Source organism: Aulonocara sp. 'chitande type north' Nkhata Bay, linkage group LG7, assembly GCF_057382095.1.
Source record: "Aulonocara sp. 'chitande type north' Nkhata Bay isolate Kocher_YH1m ecotype deep benthic linkage group LG7, A_spYH_male_GT1.1, whole genome shotgun sequence".
NCBI lineage: Eukaryota > Metazoa > Chordata > Actinopteri > Cichliformes > Cichlidae > Aulonocara > Aulonocara sp. 'chitande type north' Nkhata Bay.
Genome location: NC_141350.1, coordinates 47,147,592 through 47,165,557, shown reverse-complemented (window position 1 = coordinate 47,165,557; position 17,966 = coordinate 47,147,592). Strand labels below are relative to the sequence as shown.

Below are 17,966 nucleotides of genomic sequence, written 5' to 3'. Positions count from 1 at the left end.
GAAAACAAATTGACACAGTTTCCAGCACTTCGAAAACCTTTTTGATCATGCCCTTAAAGTTCAGATTTGAAAATTGTTATGTGCACATTTGCAATTTGCAAACTTATGCTTAAAGCAAAGAAATTCTTTAGTAAAACTGACCCAGCCTTCATCTTGATGATTACAACTGGTGACTATAGTTGGCTCCGTGACCCAGTGATCAAACAGCAGTGTTCACTGGAATAGCCTATAAGCTTTTAATGAAAACAAGACATATCACACCAGGAACACTATCAGTAACATGCTATTATTGGTCCACACCGTCAGGGCTGCAGACATTAACATCCTGGTATGTCCAAAACTGAACATTTTGGCTGAAAGAACCTGCACTGTAGCACGTGTTATGGTCTACCATGTAACAGCAAAAAGAAGTTTTCTTGACAACACAAACACAATTGTGGCTCACCACTTGCCTTGCTCAGCAGATCTGACTCCCTGTAACATCACTCTGTTCTACAAAATGAAGGCTCATTGCCTTTCAGAAATAATTACAACGTAATGGGAGTGCTAGAACTACTACAGGAAGGAGTCAACCTTTAGTGTAATGGTAAAATTGAATTCATAGAACTGATTTGCAATTGTTTAACTTTTCACATTGATCACCATCATCTTAAAGCTACCTAGAACTTGGCAGAATTACCACAACTGTTTTTTGACTAAAAAGGCTTTCCAAAGCACTCAGGAAAGTTCGAAACTAGAAGATAAGGAATTAGATCCAGATGCCTGAAGAATGACTAATGCACTCTATGATAAATTGTTGTTTGCCATTAAGGACAATTACGAGCAAAAACAGCAATTAAAATACCAAATGGCTGGACACTGGCGAAAGTTCCTTCGAAATAGGTAAAATCTTCAAAGTCAGTGTTTTGCAACTGGTGACTGCGTTGCATTACGTGTTGTTCTAACATGGTCACATTTAAACTGTATGAACAAAGACAGACCTACTGCCTGGTCTTCATCTTCACAACCAGTCTTTACATGCTTCATCTGAGGCATGAGCCTCCAGTGCAGTCAGCAATGCCACACACACGTTCAATTGCACAGCTGTTTAGGAGAACAGCCTGGAGAGGATTTTAACTCAGTTATTGGAAGCCAAGATATGTTATCTTTCTTTTTTGTTCAACCCCTATTTGCAATCATATATTTTAACTGTTACTGCACTTATGCTTAAAGCCAGAAGAACACAGAATAATCAGTTTCATTTAAAGTTAAAATACAATTTGAGAAAATTTTGATGTGTTGAAAAGTTGAAAAATAAATCAATTTACATAAACACTGGTGATTTGAATATATATGATTTTCAGCTCATTGTATAAATAAGACTATGTGAGGGAGAGATGGACAGAGCAGAGACAGACAGCGACAAGATCGTTGTGTTTTGTTAACCTGTGTTTGCATATTTTCCACACATGCATAGGCGCTTGCATTTCAGTGGCCTTATAATGAGGTGATGTCATCACATATAACCCTTGGGGAACAGTTTGTTCTTCACAGTAGAAGTGTTTTTTGAATGAACAATGTGTCCTTCACAGTAGAAATCCTTCCTCTATGGTTATATGGACATGTTCCACTGGTGTCTCGTTTCCCTCAGAAAGTAAAACAGCTGCAATGTTGTTGGTTGGAACAAACTCGTTTTTTTTGTTTTGTTTTGTTTTTTAATACTCAAACAGAGGTTGTGCAATACAAATATCAAATGCATTAACTGTCAGTTAAGTGATGGTTAATCTCCTATCCCTGTTTGAGCAAGGCACCTTAACACAGCTGTTCAGGAAAAACTAGTTCATTGGCTTTGTAAAAATGCATCATCAGCAGTAGGAACAAGCTCTACCAACAACACACACTTCCAGCATTATACACCTCAGAAGAGACAGCACAGTTTGTGTAGAGGTGTAAAGTCTTTCAGGACAAAGCAAAGTGTAAAGTATATTTATCACTATAGCATTTAACAATAAAGTGATGTCACCAATGCAACTTACCTACTAGCTGAATGTTTTTTGTGAGAAAATGACAGAATAATTACCTCAAAAAATAAAATATGGCTTAAAAAAAGAGAGAACATACATCAACAACATGTCTTATCTTTCATCATCCATATTAGGGGAAGGGGATTAAGTAGGATTGAGGCTAATGCATTTGTGTGTGTCCGAAGCTTTGTGTGTGTGTGCTTGTATCACTTATGTTGTGAGGACACATGTCTGTATGCACACACTGTAAGGACCGACCTCCGTTTAGGGGGGACAAGCCCCCATAAAGTAAATCATTCTATTTAGGTAGTCAGCCCCTTTCCTGCCTCTAAAGAAACACATCAAGGCAGCAAGCAGCCTTAAGTAAAGCTTTGTATGCTTCTTCTATAAGCATTACTCCAGTGAGAGCAGAAAACCTGTACATGCAATTTGGGAGACATCTAATTAAAAGTCCCGATATTACCAATTAGCTGCCAAAAAAAGCTATTTCGCTTTTTTTTTTTTTTTTTTTTTTTTTTTTTAAGTGTTGCAGAGTCTTCTGCACTGTGTGAATTTAACAGTGTGAATAAGGAAGCAACAGTCATAAGAATCATAGATTCAAAGACCTCTTTTTTATGATTGATTGCATGATACAATATTTATAATCTTAATATATTTAAAATATATGTTAACCTCTGGTGTGACAAATTAAGTTAAGCAATTTTGTTAAATGATGGTAACTTTAACTGGTATTGGTAGGAGAAGACAGGTCTGGCCTTACCTTAGTCACAGCGGGATATCCAGCAGCAACTTCACCAGAACAATAGGGCTTTTCTTCATGGGAAACTTCAATAGAGGAAGCCCACTGGTCCAGGAAACCACTGGGGGTATAGAGGCCACAGTCTCTCACACCTGTCTCTCGCTCAAAATCCTCGCATACCCCATCACCGTCATAGTAGTAGCACATGCTTGGCTCCTCTGCATTTGAAAACACAACACACTTCAAATAAGTTATCTGTACGATAAAAATAACTTCTTAAACAGAAGGACTGAGTGCATCAAAGATATCAGCGTGGTTCATCTTAAACATATCTCTCACCGCCACCCATCTCTCTTGTTGAGCATGTCCTCATTTGGAATGAGTAGAGAAAGGAGATCAGATAAAGGCAAGAGATGAATGTAAGGGATAAAAGGAGTAAGAATCAAATTATAAGGCGTATATAGATGTATAAGGGCAGAAGGGGCAAAAAATATTAAGAAAGAATAAAAGAGAAAGAGAGCAAAACAGACAAGCACAGAAAGCGGAGGGGGTGGAGTGGGGTAAGGTCAATGGGTAGAGTAAGATACAGCAGTATTTTTTCCAGACATCCCACCCGGAGTTTGGGGCTGGAACTGAAAGCTTATGGAGTGGAGGAGAGGGGAACTGAGCAGGGAGGTTTGCCTGGGCCTCACTGGTCTCAAGTCTCAGCTAAAGCAGCATCAGCCGGTGGGGTTCCAGTTGGGGGGAAAGGCGGCACTCTGTGCCAAGTTGGCCAGGGCCTTCTCCTCGAAATTCCACCCATCTACAGCACAGCCAAAAGCTCAAGTCAGTTCTGTGCTCTGGCAATGGTAAAACGAGGGGCTACTGAGGGGGCATATAGAATAAGTCTCCTGCCACTCACTCACCAGCAACAGAGGCGAGGAAGAAGGGGAGCAGTAAGACTGAGACAAGAGGAAGTTCAAACAGTGATTGTGAATGGTAGAGGAATAATAGGTAGAATGTGAGCTAAAGAGACAAGGAATAGAATGAAAAAAAGGTCAGAAGGGGTGTGCTTTAGTATTAGAGTTTGATAGAAATTAAACTTAGTTAGATTAAATTAAAAAAAAGATTGTGACTGGGTGCCTTTGAGATTTTTTTTAAATTATTATTCTGATTGTGGGCACAAACAGACAAAGAAAAGAGTGAAATCTGACTTAAAATCCAACTGGATTGTAACAGCAGGTGGGTTTGTATGCAAAGAACTTGTGATTATCATCAGTTCCAGATTTAAACCAGCTGAATCATGATAGCCTATTAAAGCTCCTCCAGATTGTAACATCCTAGACCTGTTGTATACTTACTGTTAATTGTCCATCCAACTCGTTGACAAGCAGGCACTTGCTTGCACATACAGACAGATGGACAGAAGGTCCCTTCATTATAGTCTCAGATTTCTGTGTAAAACCTCAGCAGTGTTGAACACACACAAACATACACACACTTGCAAGCATCCCAGAGCACTGCAGTTGGTGGAAAAACAGCACAGCCAGTTCAGTCATCCAGCAATCTGACAGGGATTAAGTGGCCACGTCACAGAGGGTTACACATGTGTATCCATGTACTGTACATACACAGAATCACAAGAGTGGAAGAAATATGATTATCAGCTACTGGGACCCAGAACAAAAAGTCATTCATCTATTTATAAAATTTTAAAAAACAAATTATAAAAGGAGATGTCTCTCTTTCAACTATGTTAAAAAAAAGACCCAACATTTCTCTATTTAAAAGTTATGATTTCTAGTTTTTTTTTCTTTATACAAGAGGTTGGAGTGATTATGATATCTCCTGGTGTTTTATTTGTTTGGAATAGGCATTGAGTACTTGACGTACACCCAGACGATGTGTCAAATCCTTTCATTCACAAAGTGAGTCTTGTTTAAATGTCTGCAGTCTCTTTTTATTGTGAAATAATGAGGCATGGGAATCCAAACAGATAATAATAATGTGAAATTTTTTTTAAAGCGTTAATACTTTACTAGAAATCCTACCTTTATAAAATTGTGTGTGTTTATGTCCCGTTTGCCAATTAAAACAAGTTTATTTGTGATCACTAATGAAACAGTTTATTGTTTTTTGTTTGTTTTTTTTGTTTTTTTAACTTTTCTTGCACAAGGAATTATTTCAAGACTATTAAATGGTTATGCATACGCTGCTATATCATCCTATCATACTGAAATCAGAGCTATGGACAGAGCATCAGATAGCAGCAGAGCATTTTCAAGACTTACCAACACAATTGAAGAATGGCTCTTTCTTGCACTGACTAGAACAGCCATCCCCATTCATAAAGTTCATATCGTCACATTCCTCTCCTTTGGAACTAAAAGAGCAGGAGACAAGTGCTTAGAATACACACAGATATATATATATATATATATATATATATATATATATATATATATATATATATATACACATATACACATACATATATACAGGGCTGCACGTAAGTGGTTCACCAGTGCGCATTTGCTGTCAAAATAAAAGACGCACACCAGATAAGAAGTTGGAAGGCGCGTTTGAGTACATAAGATGTTCTGGAGGAGGATAGACATTTGTTCAGAAGATGTCGAAGAAGCAAGCTCCATAAGCAATTACTTTGGTGTTCCGAGAAATTCTGAGAAGTACTGAACAAATGTCTGTCCTCCTCCAGAACATCACTGGTGGACCACTTATATGCAGCCCTGTGTATGTATATATATATATATATATATATATATATATATATATATATATATATATATACACACACATGAGCGAGACAGATAAATATGAAGGCATGCCGGCTCGGACGTCGCCCGGATCAACAAGGTCCGCGTCAGGTGTTGAGGAACCAGGGCACCCTGACGAAAAGTGGGCTACTGGAACAAGAAGGCATCGGTGGGCAAGAGACGAAAACAGGGCGTTGTTGGAATGCGGAATGCTACTACGCAAGTAACCCCGGCGGAAGGGGCTACATGAATAGGATGAGGGACCTATGGATTCTTCGATACCCAACATCCACAATGACGGCGAAACAACTAGTAGCTCAGTGTTCCAACATTCGAAAGAAGGGACTGCTCTCACAGCTAGAGATTGACGAGGTACAACACAAATGCTACGGCAAGGAGGAGTCAGGACGCCAGGTCAGGGGGGCGATATCATCACCCCCACCCGAGATTGGGTACATAGCCCCAAGTGCGATAGGAGAAGGATCGTTGAGTGCGAGAGGAACTGACCTGAAAAATAGGATCATGGCCAAGCTTGAAACCTGGATCCCCCGTAGCCGGTTACCAAGATTACGTGAAGTACCCTCAGAAGGTCTGCTAGATGATGTTAATGCAGCACTACGGGCAATACCTACAACCACGATTACCGACACTAACAAGCTGATCTACAATACGGCAGCAGTGATCAGTGAGATGCTTGGCTACAAGTTGAACAGCCACAAGGGGCAGTACCCTCCATGGAGAAGGAGGCTAGAGGGCAAGATCAAAGTAGCACGGAGGGAGGTTAGCCAACTAACGGAGTTGCAGAAAGGTGCGACAAATAAGGTGCCTAAGAAATACAGCAAGCTGTCCATACCTGAGGCCTTGGAAACTGCCAAGCAAAGACTCACAGCCTTGGCCAGCCGCTTGAGGAGGTACACCAGAGAGATAGAAGGCAGGAGAATAAACCAGCTGTTCTCCACAGAACCAGCAAAGGTGTACTCTCAGTGGCAAGGGAACAATAAGAGAACAGCACCACCAAGGCTGGAGACGGAGCAATACTGGAAGAGCATATGGGAGAAGGATGCAACCCATAACGGCAATGCTCAGTGGCTAGAGGATCTAAGGGCAGACCACAGCGACCTCCCTGAACAGGGTCCAGTAACCATCACAGTGGCAGATATCCAAGAAAGGGTCTCCAGTATGAAGAGTTGGACAGCACCAGGGCCCGACATGGTTCACGCCTACTGGCTGAAGAAGCTGACTGCACTCCACGAGCGTCTGGCAGCACAAATGAACCAGCTGCTAGTTAACGAGAGACACCCGGAATGGCTAACTGAAGGCCGGACGGTCCTGATCCCCAAGGACCCCAAGAAGGGACCGGTCCCCTCCAACTACCGACCAATAACCTGCCTCAGTACTACATGGAAGCTCCTGTCAGGCATCATATCGGCTAAGATGAACAGGCACATGGGTCAATACATGAGCGGGACACAGAAAGGAATTGGCAAGAATACCAGAGGCGCAAAACACCAGCTACTGGTAGACAGAACAATCAGCCGAGACTGCAAGACCAGACTGACCAACCTGTGCACTGCCTGGATTGATTACAAGAAGGCCTATGACTCAATGCCCCACAGCTGGATACTGGAATGCCTAGAATTGTACAAGATCAATGGGACCCTAAGAGCCTTCATCAGGAACTCAATGGGGATGTGGCGTACAACACTAGAGGCCAACTCCAAGCCCATAGCACAAGTCACCATCAAGTGCGGGATCTACCAAGGAGATGCTTTGTCCCCACTGCTGTTCTGCATAGGCCTGAACCCCATCAGTGAGATCATTAACAAGACTGGCTACGGATACCGACTACGGAACGGAGCAGTTGTCAGCCACCTCCTGTACATGGATGACATCAAGCTGTATGCCAAGAGTGAACGAGACATCGATTCACTGATCCACACTACCAGGCTATACAGCAATGACATTGGAATGTCGTTCGGACTGGAGAAGTGTAGCCGGATGGTAACAAAGAGAGGGAAGGTAGTCAGAACTGAGGGGATTGAACTACCAGAAGGCAACATTGCAGACATAGAGGACAGTTACAAGTACTTGGGGATCCCGCAGGCGAATGGGAACCATGAAGAGGCCGCTAGAAAAGCTGCAACCACCAAGTACCTGCAGAGGGTCAGGCAAGTCCTGAGGAGTCAGCTGAATGGTAAGAACAAGACCCGGGCCATCAACACGTACGCCCTACCCGTGATCAGGTACCCTGCTGGGGTAATAGGCTGGCCAAAGGAGGAGATAGAAGCCACTGACATAAAGACAAGAAAGCTCCTTACCATGCATGGAGGGTTTCACCCCAAGTCCAGCACCCTGAGGCTGTACGCTAAGCGGAAGGAAGGGGGCCGGGGACTGGTGAGTGTCAGCACCACAGTCCAGGATGAGACAACGAACATCTCAGAATACATTGGGAAGATGGCCCCAACTGACCGAGTGCTCAGTGAATACCTCAGGCAGCAGAAACCCAAGAAAGAGGAGGGAGACGAGGAACCATCATGGAAGGACAGGCCCCTGCACGGTATGTACCACCGGCAGATAGAGGAGGTGGCTGATATCCAGAAATCCTACCAGTGGCTGGACAAAGCTGGACTGAAAGACAGTACAGAGGCACTAATCATGGCAGCACAAGAACAAGCTCTGAGCACAAGATCCATAGAGGCTGGGGTCTATCACACCAGGCAAGACCCCAGGTGCAGGCTGTGTAAAGATGCCCCAGAGACAATCCAGCACATAACAGCAGGGTGCAAGATGCTAGCAGGCAAGGCATACATGGAACGCCATAACCAAGTGGCCGGCATAGTGTACAGGAACATCTGTGCCGAGTATAACCTGGAAGTCCCGAGGTCAAAATGGGAGATGCCCCCAAGGGTGGTGGAGAATGACCGAGCTAAGATCCTGTGGGACTTCCAGATACAGACGGACAAAATGGTGGTGGCTAACCAACCGGACATAGTGGTGGTAGACAAACAGAAGAAGACGGCCGTAGTGATCGATGTAGCGGTTCCGAATGACAGCAATATCAGGAAGAAGGAACACGAGAAGCTGGAGAAATACCAAGGGCTCAGAGAAGAGCTCGAGAGGATGTGGAGGGTGAAGGTAACGGTGGTCCCCGTGGTAATCGGAGCACTAGGTGCGGTGACTCCCAAGCTAGGCGAGTGGCTCCAGCAGATCCCGGGAACAACATCGGAGATCTCTGTCCAGAAGAGCGCAGTCCTGGGAACAGCTAAGATACTGCGCAGGACCCTCAAGCTCCCAGGCCTCTGGTAGAGGACCCGAGCTTGAAGGATAAACCGCCCGCAGGGGCGTGCTGGGTGTTTTATATATATATATATATATATATATATATATATATATATATATCTACACACGTGGTGCCTGTTACCTTTGGATGCGACCATCACCACAATAGGGTGCCCCAAGTTGATGCACCAAAGGTGGAGATGGCTCACTCTCACTTTGCCTGGAGATTGTTTGGACCTGGTAAGTATACGTAGCATGTGGTATCACATCCCTGCACAAAGATTGAGAAAAAACACAGTAAGTTCATATGTCTGGACAATACAAAGAAATACCACATGCAAAGAAAGTAAAAGTAAAAGACTGCATACGAGAAACCTTCATAAGACCAGGTCGGTGGAGATCAAGTTGTTAGAATTGTTGCTAAGTCAACTGGTGAGTTTGTGTGTCTCTTTATTCAACTAGTAAACTTCTAAGTTTGTACTTTCACATATCTGTCTTTCCGATCGACTGATACGTCTGCTTTTACCCACTGCATGTCCAGCTTTGTTGTGTTTCCTTATCACAGCGATTCAAGGAACCATTGTGACGAAATACGGGAGAAATAATGGAGGCTTACTCACTTTGATTGTCTAAGTCACCATAATGGTTTTTTGAGGCACCATGATAAGGATTTCTGAAACAAAAAAGTCTGAAAGGAAAATATATAAATAAGAAAATCAAAGCCATAAACAAAAAAATAATCAAAGCTATGAATGAGAAACCAAAACCACTAGACAAGCAATTAATCCCAGGGAAAGAAAACAAGTAAATAATAATATATGTAAGTGAGGGTGCTTTTTGGAAGTCAGTATTGCAAAATGTTTATTTATTCTCTCTGGTTTGTTTGCCTTTACGTTGTACCTCTATCATAATCAGATTGCCTCTTTTAACTACAGGTCCCTGTAATCAGTGGAATTACTTTCTTTAAAAACTGAGGCAACTGTGTTATTTTATGACTCATTACAATTTAACAAAGAACAAGAGTAAAAATAAGTAAAGGCAACGAAAGAAAGTTCTGGAAACATGCAATAAAAACAAAATAATTGAATCACAAAAGCACCTTCATTTACATCTGTATTGTTTAAGGGTTTTTTTTCCTGTTTTGATACTTTTTTTGGTATTATTTTGGTTTCTCATTTCTAGTTTTGATTTGCATTTGTTATGGTACGGCTTCTCATTCATCATTCTTAGGCTTTCGTGGTTTTGGGGGGTGGATAGTGATCATGGCATAAGATTTGGGAACTTAAATATAAGTCTTTGTCAAATTTTGTCTATGTTCATATATTCAGAGTATCAGAATATTTTGATTTTGAGTCCGTTATTGTTTAAACAGTATAAATACCATGTTTCTTTCAATAAAATATGTACATGCAACCACAGTCATGAGGAAGACTGCTGACAGTTGTCCAGATGATAATCATCCATACCCTCCATGAGGTGGGTAAACCACATCTGAAAAGACTGGCTGTTCATAGAGTTTACTCACAGAGTAAATCGGATGTTTCGACGCATGTTAATGGAAAGTTGACTGGAAGGGAATGTGTGGTAGGAAAAGGTGCAAAAGCAACACGGGTGACTGTAGCCTTGAGAGGATTGTCAAAAAAAGTCAATTGAAGAACTTGTGAGATGTTCACAAGGAGAAGAAAAACTTCTAGACTGTTGCTCAGTTTGTAGAAATATTTAAATACAGAGAATGTGCTAAATGTGCTACACAGTGACGGTGTTCAAAACAACGTGTGTTTAGTCCTTAACAAGACACGCAGATGTGTTAAAAATTAACACATGATGTGTTATTTCTAAAACATCTGTCTTGAGCGTGCGAGCTGGATTGTCCAGCCAACTCCCCTGATCTGAACCCCATAGAGAATGTATGGGATGCTGTCGAGTGGAAGATGAGAAACACCTGACATAAAAATACAGACAAGGTGAAGGTCGCAATCAAAGCAACCTGGGCTTCAATAACTCCTCAGCAGGGCCACAGGCTGATTGCCTCAATCCCACACTGCGCTGAAATTACTCAAAAATATGCAAGTATTTGTGTGAAAGGAGCCACAGACTTATGTATTGAGTATATAAATGAACATACCTTACAAACGCTGGACATTTCTGTATTGTATCTTTTGATTGATCTTAGGAAAGATCGTTATTATTTGAGATACTGGATTTCTGGCGTTATAAAAAAATCACTTTACATTTAAAGAATACAACTTTTGAATATATCTTTTTAAGACGTTGTAGTACAATCAAACAGCGCAACAGTTAATGTGCAGTAGCGCATGTTGATGTCTTTCAGTTCTTAAAGTAAAGGGAATGCTTGAATGCTGTATGCATGCAGCCTTTTTTTGGTATATCTGTTAAAAACGGCATCTATGAATGGGATTAAGTAGAACCAATAGTTTAGCCATGGATTATTTCACATGGACCATAAATATGCCTATTACAGAAAGCACCTCGCATACAGTCCATAGAATTACATAGCAATGAGAGACGCATACACACAGGCTTTAATTAAAACAGGCATATCACACTATTCCCAAAGCTGCCATATATTCCAGAGTGTGAATGTAACGCATCAGCAGGATCAAGCACTGAACTTTCCCTGGTACCCCAAAGATTTAAACTAAAGAGTCTTCAAAGAAGGCTTTGAATGAGGTTCAGGAAAGCCTTTGCCTTTTCTGAGCACTTTTTTTTATTTACTACTGAATGAGAACACGTAAATGTTTTCAATTAGAGGCTTAGGGTAAAACATGTAATCTCTTCTTCACTTTTCCATGTTTGTTCATGGCATTCCCAACAGAAAGACCTAGACCAAGTGCAAGTTCGCCATGAAGTACGAAATATAAAAAGTGACAAGCCTAAAGATCAAGTAACAAAATGAATTCTCTTACAGCAAAGTTCGTGCCTGAGATTAGTTATTTATGTTGGCTTTATTATTATCAACACAGAACGTTTGGCCTGACAGACTCTCATCTGCACAACAGTATGCCCTGTTCCGCAATGTTGGTTCATACTGGTGCAACTCTAGGTTACACTCAAACATGTCCCTTCTAATTGAATTAGTTTAGCCTCTGGAAAAGTCAAGCTCTGGGAGACTTTATCTTTGAGCAAAGCAAACATGCAGAATAGACGGAAAGAAGAGAGAAACAGATGCCGCTTTGAAAGGAGGCACACAACTTTCCCTTTTGTGGATGGGCAGGTATTTGGGCCGCTCGGTTTCAGGCAATCCAATGCACTGAAAAGCACTAGCACTTACTGATTGGGCCACAATGGGAGGCCTGCTCATGCAAGAACAAGCAGAAAGGATGATTTTAATGACTGGATCTAATGAGGTAATCTAGTTCTCGTTAGGCTGATGGTCAGTCCTTCTAGCTTTTCACCGTCATCTCACAAATACAACTAAAAACAGTGCTGTAGTTTTCAATACATGGCTGTTTGAACAAACATGCTGTTTGATTTAGGGACTAAAATCAAGATAAAAACAGTGCTGCGTGCTTCTTTCTCTGACAGACAATTTTCACACATGAACTCAGGTAAATTTCTCAGGATAGGTCACACAACTGTCTTACATGTAGGGAGTGAGGTAAGATAAATAAATTCCCCAGATTGTTACCACCAACATTCTTACCTGGGTGCAATTAGACTGTGTACTATCAGGTTAAAAACCATCTCACGATTCGATTATATCAGGCATTTGGGTTCTCGCATGCACGATGATGTGATTGCTGGGAAAAGCGTGTAAAAAATGGCTCACGACCGTGGCTCAGGGGGTTGGGAATCGCATCTGTAACCGGAAGGTCGCCGGTTCGATCCCTGGCCTCTCTGTCCTGGTCGTTGTGTCCTTGGGCAAGACACTTTACCCTACTTGCCTACTGGTGTTGGCCAGAGGGGCCGATGGCGCGATATGGCAGCTTCGCTTCTGTCAGTCTGCCCCAGGGCAGCTGTGGCTACAACTGTAGCTTGCCTCCACCAGTGTGTGAATGAATAGTGGTATTGTAAAGCGCTTTGGGTGCCTTGAAAAGCGCTATATAAATCCAATCCATTATTATTATTCATTATTATTATCACGACTCCGGGGAATCATGTTCTTCTTTCAGTAGAAAAGTTGGAGCGGCGGTTTACAGCCACGCTGGGATTAAAAGGCTTAGAAAGGAAGCTGAGGTGAGTGACTAAGCCAAAGACTGTGGTTATGTCCGGCGCCTAGGTCTATACAGGCAAAGAACTGCAAACTCGTTACCCGTGTCAATACTGTAGCAGTCAATTGCAAACATTTTATTTAAGCGTGCCCCATGACTTTCTTATTTAAAAAGCAATAAACAGATTATCAGCTCATGTCGACTGAGCCATATATCATCCTCAGTTATTTTCTGAGAAAACACCACGAGATCAGATCCCCCTCGTGTCATACATCACAGTCAGCTTGGGGCACAAAGGCAGTTTCCTCAGGATCTGCAAAACTCCATCGTGGGGTCCTTTGTCCTTTCGCACAACATTTTTTTCTCCTCTTGTCACTGATATAATGATACAACACAGCTTCTGGGAAGCGGGTGAAATAGCTGCGATATTTAATCTACTGATTTGTGTTCACGGTTATTAATTTTCCCATTTTCTTGTTTAATTAATTAATGTGAAGTTTAATCAATGAATTTGCGTTCACTGACAAAGTAGCCAGACTTTCTTCTCATCGTGTTTTTGTGGGGATTTTTGTTTGTTTTGGGTTTTTTTTTTACTGATCTTGAGCATGGGTTTCGGAAAGTCTTTCAAAATTTTGTTTGAACACTGAATGCTTTCTTACTGAATTATTTTTAGTCCAATCCATGTGCCTGACCATTTTCAGAGCCACTTAATGCCGAACTTTGAATGATTCGGGCATAAAAACGGCACCAGTTTAAATGTGGTCATATGTTAGTAAAGCCACTGGCAGCAGAGAAGAATGAACAAATAGCATAGAGATTTTTCATTTGTTTGTTTGTTTGCTACCTCAAAAGCACATAGTGATGTTGTGGACGAATTTATAACAGCCACACCTATAGGTTTCAAACAATTTAGTATCAGAATTCCTATCCAGTATTCATAAAAACACACTTATCTGTAACTAATTATAGCTATGTAAAATATCTGCTGTATAACTCATAGCTCAAAGGACCTTACTACAATCACTGTCAACGTGTCACATGATAAGATTTCATCATTAGTGCTTTTTTGTTCTTCTCAAAACCCCAGAATAATTTTTTTTTTTTCATAGTGGCTCTCTTGTGAAGTCTTGAACAAAGTCCTGTAATATGCATTTCAAAGGTATTCAAAACCACACAGAGCCATGAGTTAACATACGTGAAAGCTACTAACAGCAAGAAGTTTGCCGGTGTGTGCCTGTGCTCGTCTGTGTGTTCCAACCTTTACTGATATGTGGACACTTATGTGCAGATGCATTTCCATTCTGTAGCTCCTTGTTGTTCTTGGCGGAAAGACTCCAGATGAGAAAAACAGATAAATGTATGGAAGTTGAGAAAAAAAACAACTTAATTTGAACCTGCAAGATCACCAAACAAAGCCTTACTTTTCAGGACTGTTAATTATACACCCACACTAACCTGTGCTATATGTATAGAGCTAAAATAAATTATTCAAACAGGACAGGAAATAATTTGTATGGCAATCGTATGCCTTTTTAGAAGTCCTCTGGGTTGCGCGGGTCTGTAGTTTCTATTTCCTTTTGCCTAAACAGCTGCATTTGCCTGATGAAAAATGATCAAATAAACCAAACAAGGACAGAGAAATGTCCTGGCTCTTCCTGAACCTTTAACCCTTAGCTGATTAATGACTTCTACCAGTTACAAGCCAGACTTTACCAGATTAAAAACAACTAAAAACACATCTTTTTAGAATTGCATTTTGTTAACTTTTGTCTGTTTTTGGGGCGATCGTGGCTCAAGAGTTGGGAGTTCGCCTTGTAATCGGAAGGTTGTCGGTTCGAGCCCCGGCTTGGACAGTCTCGGTCGATGTGTCCTTGGGCAAGACACTTCACCCGTTACCTACTGGTGGTGGTCAGAGGGCCTGGTGGCGCCAGTGTCCGGCAGCCTCGCCTCTGTCAGTGCGCCCCAGGGTGGCTGTGGCTACAATGTAGCTTGCCATCACCAGTGTGTGAATGTGTGTGAATGGGTGGATGACTGGATATGTAAAGCGCTTTGGGGTCCTTAGGGACTAGTAAAGCGCTATATAAATACAGGCCATTTACCATTTTGTTTTATACCTTGTGAAGCACTTTGTGATATTTTATCTAGAAATGTGCTATATAAATAAAATTTTACTTTACTTAGTTACTTTACCAGATTACTAACGGTTTGCTATGGATTATGTTTTTTATGTTTGTAATGAAGAGGTGATCGAAGAGAGTAAAGTAATAATCGCTGTAGCTGCTGTCGAAGGATTTCCGACTAATCGGTGATTTTTACTGCTTGTTATGAGAAAAAATAATCCCCTAACTCTATTAACAAAATAAATTAATGTGTTGACAATAAAGTGATATAGAAACATTGCCTACTTTTTCAAATAGCTGTGTGAACTGAGTGTGAACATTAGATTGACTTAAAGGAAAGAACTGCTGTTCCCCCCATTTGACCAGAACTACATATAAAGTCCTCGGTTTAAGATCTAACTTGCTTTCAGAATTAGCCAAAAAGAGTGCCACACAATAGTTAAACAAGCAAATCTAGACTTGAGTAGCTAAAGGGATAAATGTGGCAGATAATATGCAGAACTGTACAGAACCAGAGTTAAATTGCAAAGGGGGCAGTAGCAGCACTGCTACTGGACGACCTCCTTTGAGGAGGAGTGGAACCATCTTCTGCTACCTTCTTTCCTTACATTTGCTTGACCTCCTAATACTGTCCCTCTTTGCCCTCCAATCATGGCCATAATTTACCCCTCAAGTAGTCCTAACTCCCACTTTGCATCTCGTTACTTTGACCAAACAATCCATCATACATGGGTTGATACTTAGGAGGTATGTTCTCTGGCATCTCCTTTGCTCAGTTTGCCTCAACTAATCTGAAGGCCAGTAAGCCTGAAAGTGGAGGGTCAATCATCCGTGTCTGTCAAACCCACTGAAACATACTGCAAGACGATGCAACTGTCTGTGTGGTCAAGAAAAGCATTTCAGCAAATCGACTCAGGTAGTCAAACAGAGCACTTTACGCTGGATTTGTGGCGGACAAAAACATCTGGGTGACCTTCACAATGTCAGAGGTTATGTTTGTTTCGTTATGCTTCGTGACGAGCCAATGGGCCTGCATCAGTATTCCGAACGACGTGTCTAATTTAATGTTTATGCCCTGATCAGTAAAAGAAAGTGAAAACATTATGCCCCTTCATTCTGCCTTTTGGAGGTTGTACAGTATGTTTTTATTTTGTTTGTTTTGTTCCACAGTGTTTCCAAATAAATTGTCCTAAAAGACACACTATTCTTCTTCAGTTGGATGAGCTACAGACTTTTATGGCTAGAACACACATACTTACTTGCTAGATCTTCGCTGACCATTTAACAGAAACAAGATCGCACATGCTCTCACAACAGAAAACAGACAGCCATCGCAACTGACCACCACCAATGGAATGCAACCACAGCTAGTGAAATACACCACAGCAGTAAAACTACCTACAGTACATCAATAATAACTGAAGTGTGCCAAAACCTCAAAATAAATACATTCCTACTGTAGGCAACCTTCCACGGATACTCACACTACAGTGGGGCAAAAAAGTATTTAGTCAGCCACCGATTGTGCAAGTTCCCCCACTTAAAATTATGACAGAGGTCAATAATTTGCACCAGAGGTACACTTCAACTGTGAGAGACAGAATGTGAAAAAAAAATCCATGAATTCACATGGTAGGATTTGTAAAGAATTTATTCGTAAATTAGGGTGGAAAATAAGTATTTGGTCACCTCAAACAAGGAAAATCTCTGACTCTCACAGACCTGTAACGTCTTCTGTAAGAAGCTTTTCTGTCCCCCACTCGTTACCTGTATGAATGGCACCAGTTTGAACTCATCATCTGTATAAAAGACACCTGTCCACAGCCTCAAACAGTCAGACTCCAAACTCCGCCATGGCCAAGACCAAAGAGCTTTCGAAGGACACCAGGAAAAGTATTGTAGACCTGCACCAGACTGGGAAGAGTGAATCTACAATAGGCAAGCAGCTTGGTGTGAAAAAATCAACTGTGGGAGCAATCATCAGAAAATGGAAGAAATACAAGACCACTGATAATCTCCCTCGATCTGGGGCTCCACGCAAGATCTCATCCCGTGGGGTCAAAATGATCATGAGAACGGTGCGCAAAGATCCCAGAACCACACGGGGGGACCTGGTGAATGACCTGCAGAGAGCTGGGACCAAAGTAACAAAGGTCACCATCAGTAACACACTACAACGGCAGGGAATCAAATCCCGCAGTGCCAGACGTGTTCCGCTGCTGAAGCCAGTGCATGTCCAGGCCCGTCTGAAGTTTGCCAGAGAGCACATGGATGATACAGCAGAGGATTGGGAGAATGTCATGTGGTCAGATGAAACCAAAGTAGAACTTTTTGGTACAAACTCAACTCGTCGTGTTTGGAGGAAGAAGAATACTGAGTTGCATCCCAAGAACACCATACCTACTGTGAAGCATGGGGGTGGAAACATCATGCTATGGGGCTGTTTTTCTGCCAAGGGGACAGGACGACTGATCCGTGTTAAGGACAGAATGAATGGGGCCATGTATCGTGAGATTTTGAGCCAAAACCTCCTTCCATCAGTGAGAACTTTGAAGATGAAACGAGGCTGGGTCTTCCAACATGACAATGATCCAAAACACACCGCCCGGGCAACAAAGGAGTGGCTCCGTAAGAAGCATTTGAAAGTCCTGGAGTGGCCTAGCCAGTCTCCAGACCTCAACCCCATAGAAAATCTGTGGCGGGAGTTGAAAGTCCGTGTTGCTCGGCGACAGCCCCAAAACATCATTGCTCTCGAGAAGATCTGCATGGAGGAATGGGCCAAAATACCAGCTACTGTGTGTGCAAACCTGGTAAAGACCTATAGTAAACGTTTGACCTCTGTTATTGCCAACAAAGGTTATGTTACAAAGTATTGAGTTGTATTTTTGTTATTGACCAAA

At 41.9% G+C, this 17,966-nt stretch overlaps 1 protein-coding gene across 1 annotated transcript in view; it reads right to left on the bottom strand.

Annotated features, from left to right (window-relative positions):
* Positions 1-17,966, bottom strand: part of pappaa (pregnancy-associated plasma protein A, pappalysin 1a) — a 105,157-nt gene that overhangs the window by 57,894 nt on the left and 29,297 nt on the right. Inside the window, exons 8-10 of the mRNA XM_086300867.1 lie at positions 8,917-9,045; positions 5,013-5,104; positions 2,764-2,960 (exon numbers count right to left, since the gene is read on the bottom strand). Coding sequence (XP_086156993.1) covers positions 2,764-2,960; positions 5,013-5,104; positions 8,917-9,045 — 418 coding nt within the window. The remainder of the gene's footprint in view (positions 1-2,763; positions 2,961-5,012; positions 5,105-8,916; positions 9,046-17,966) is intronic.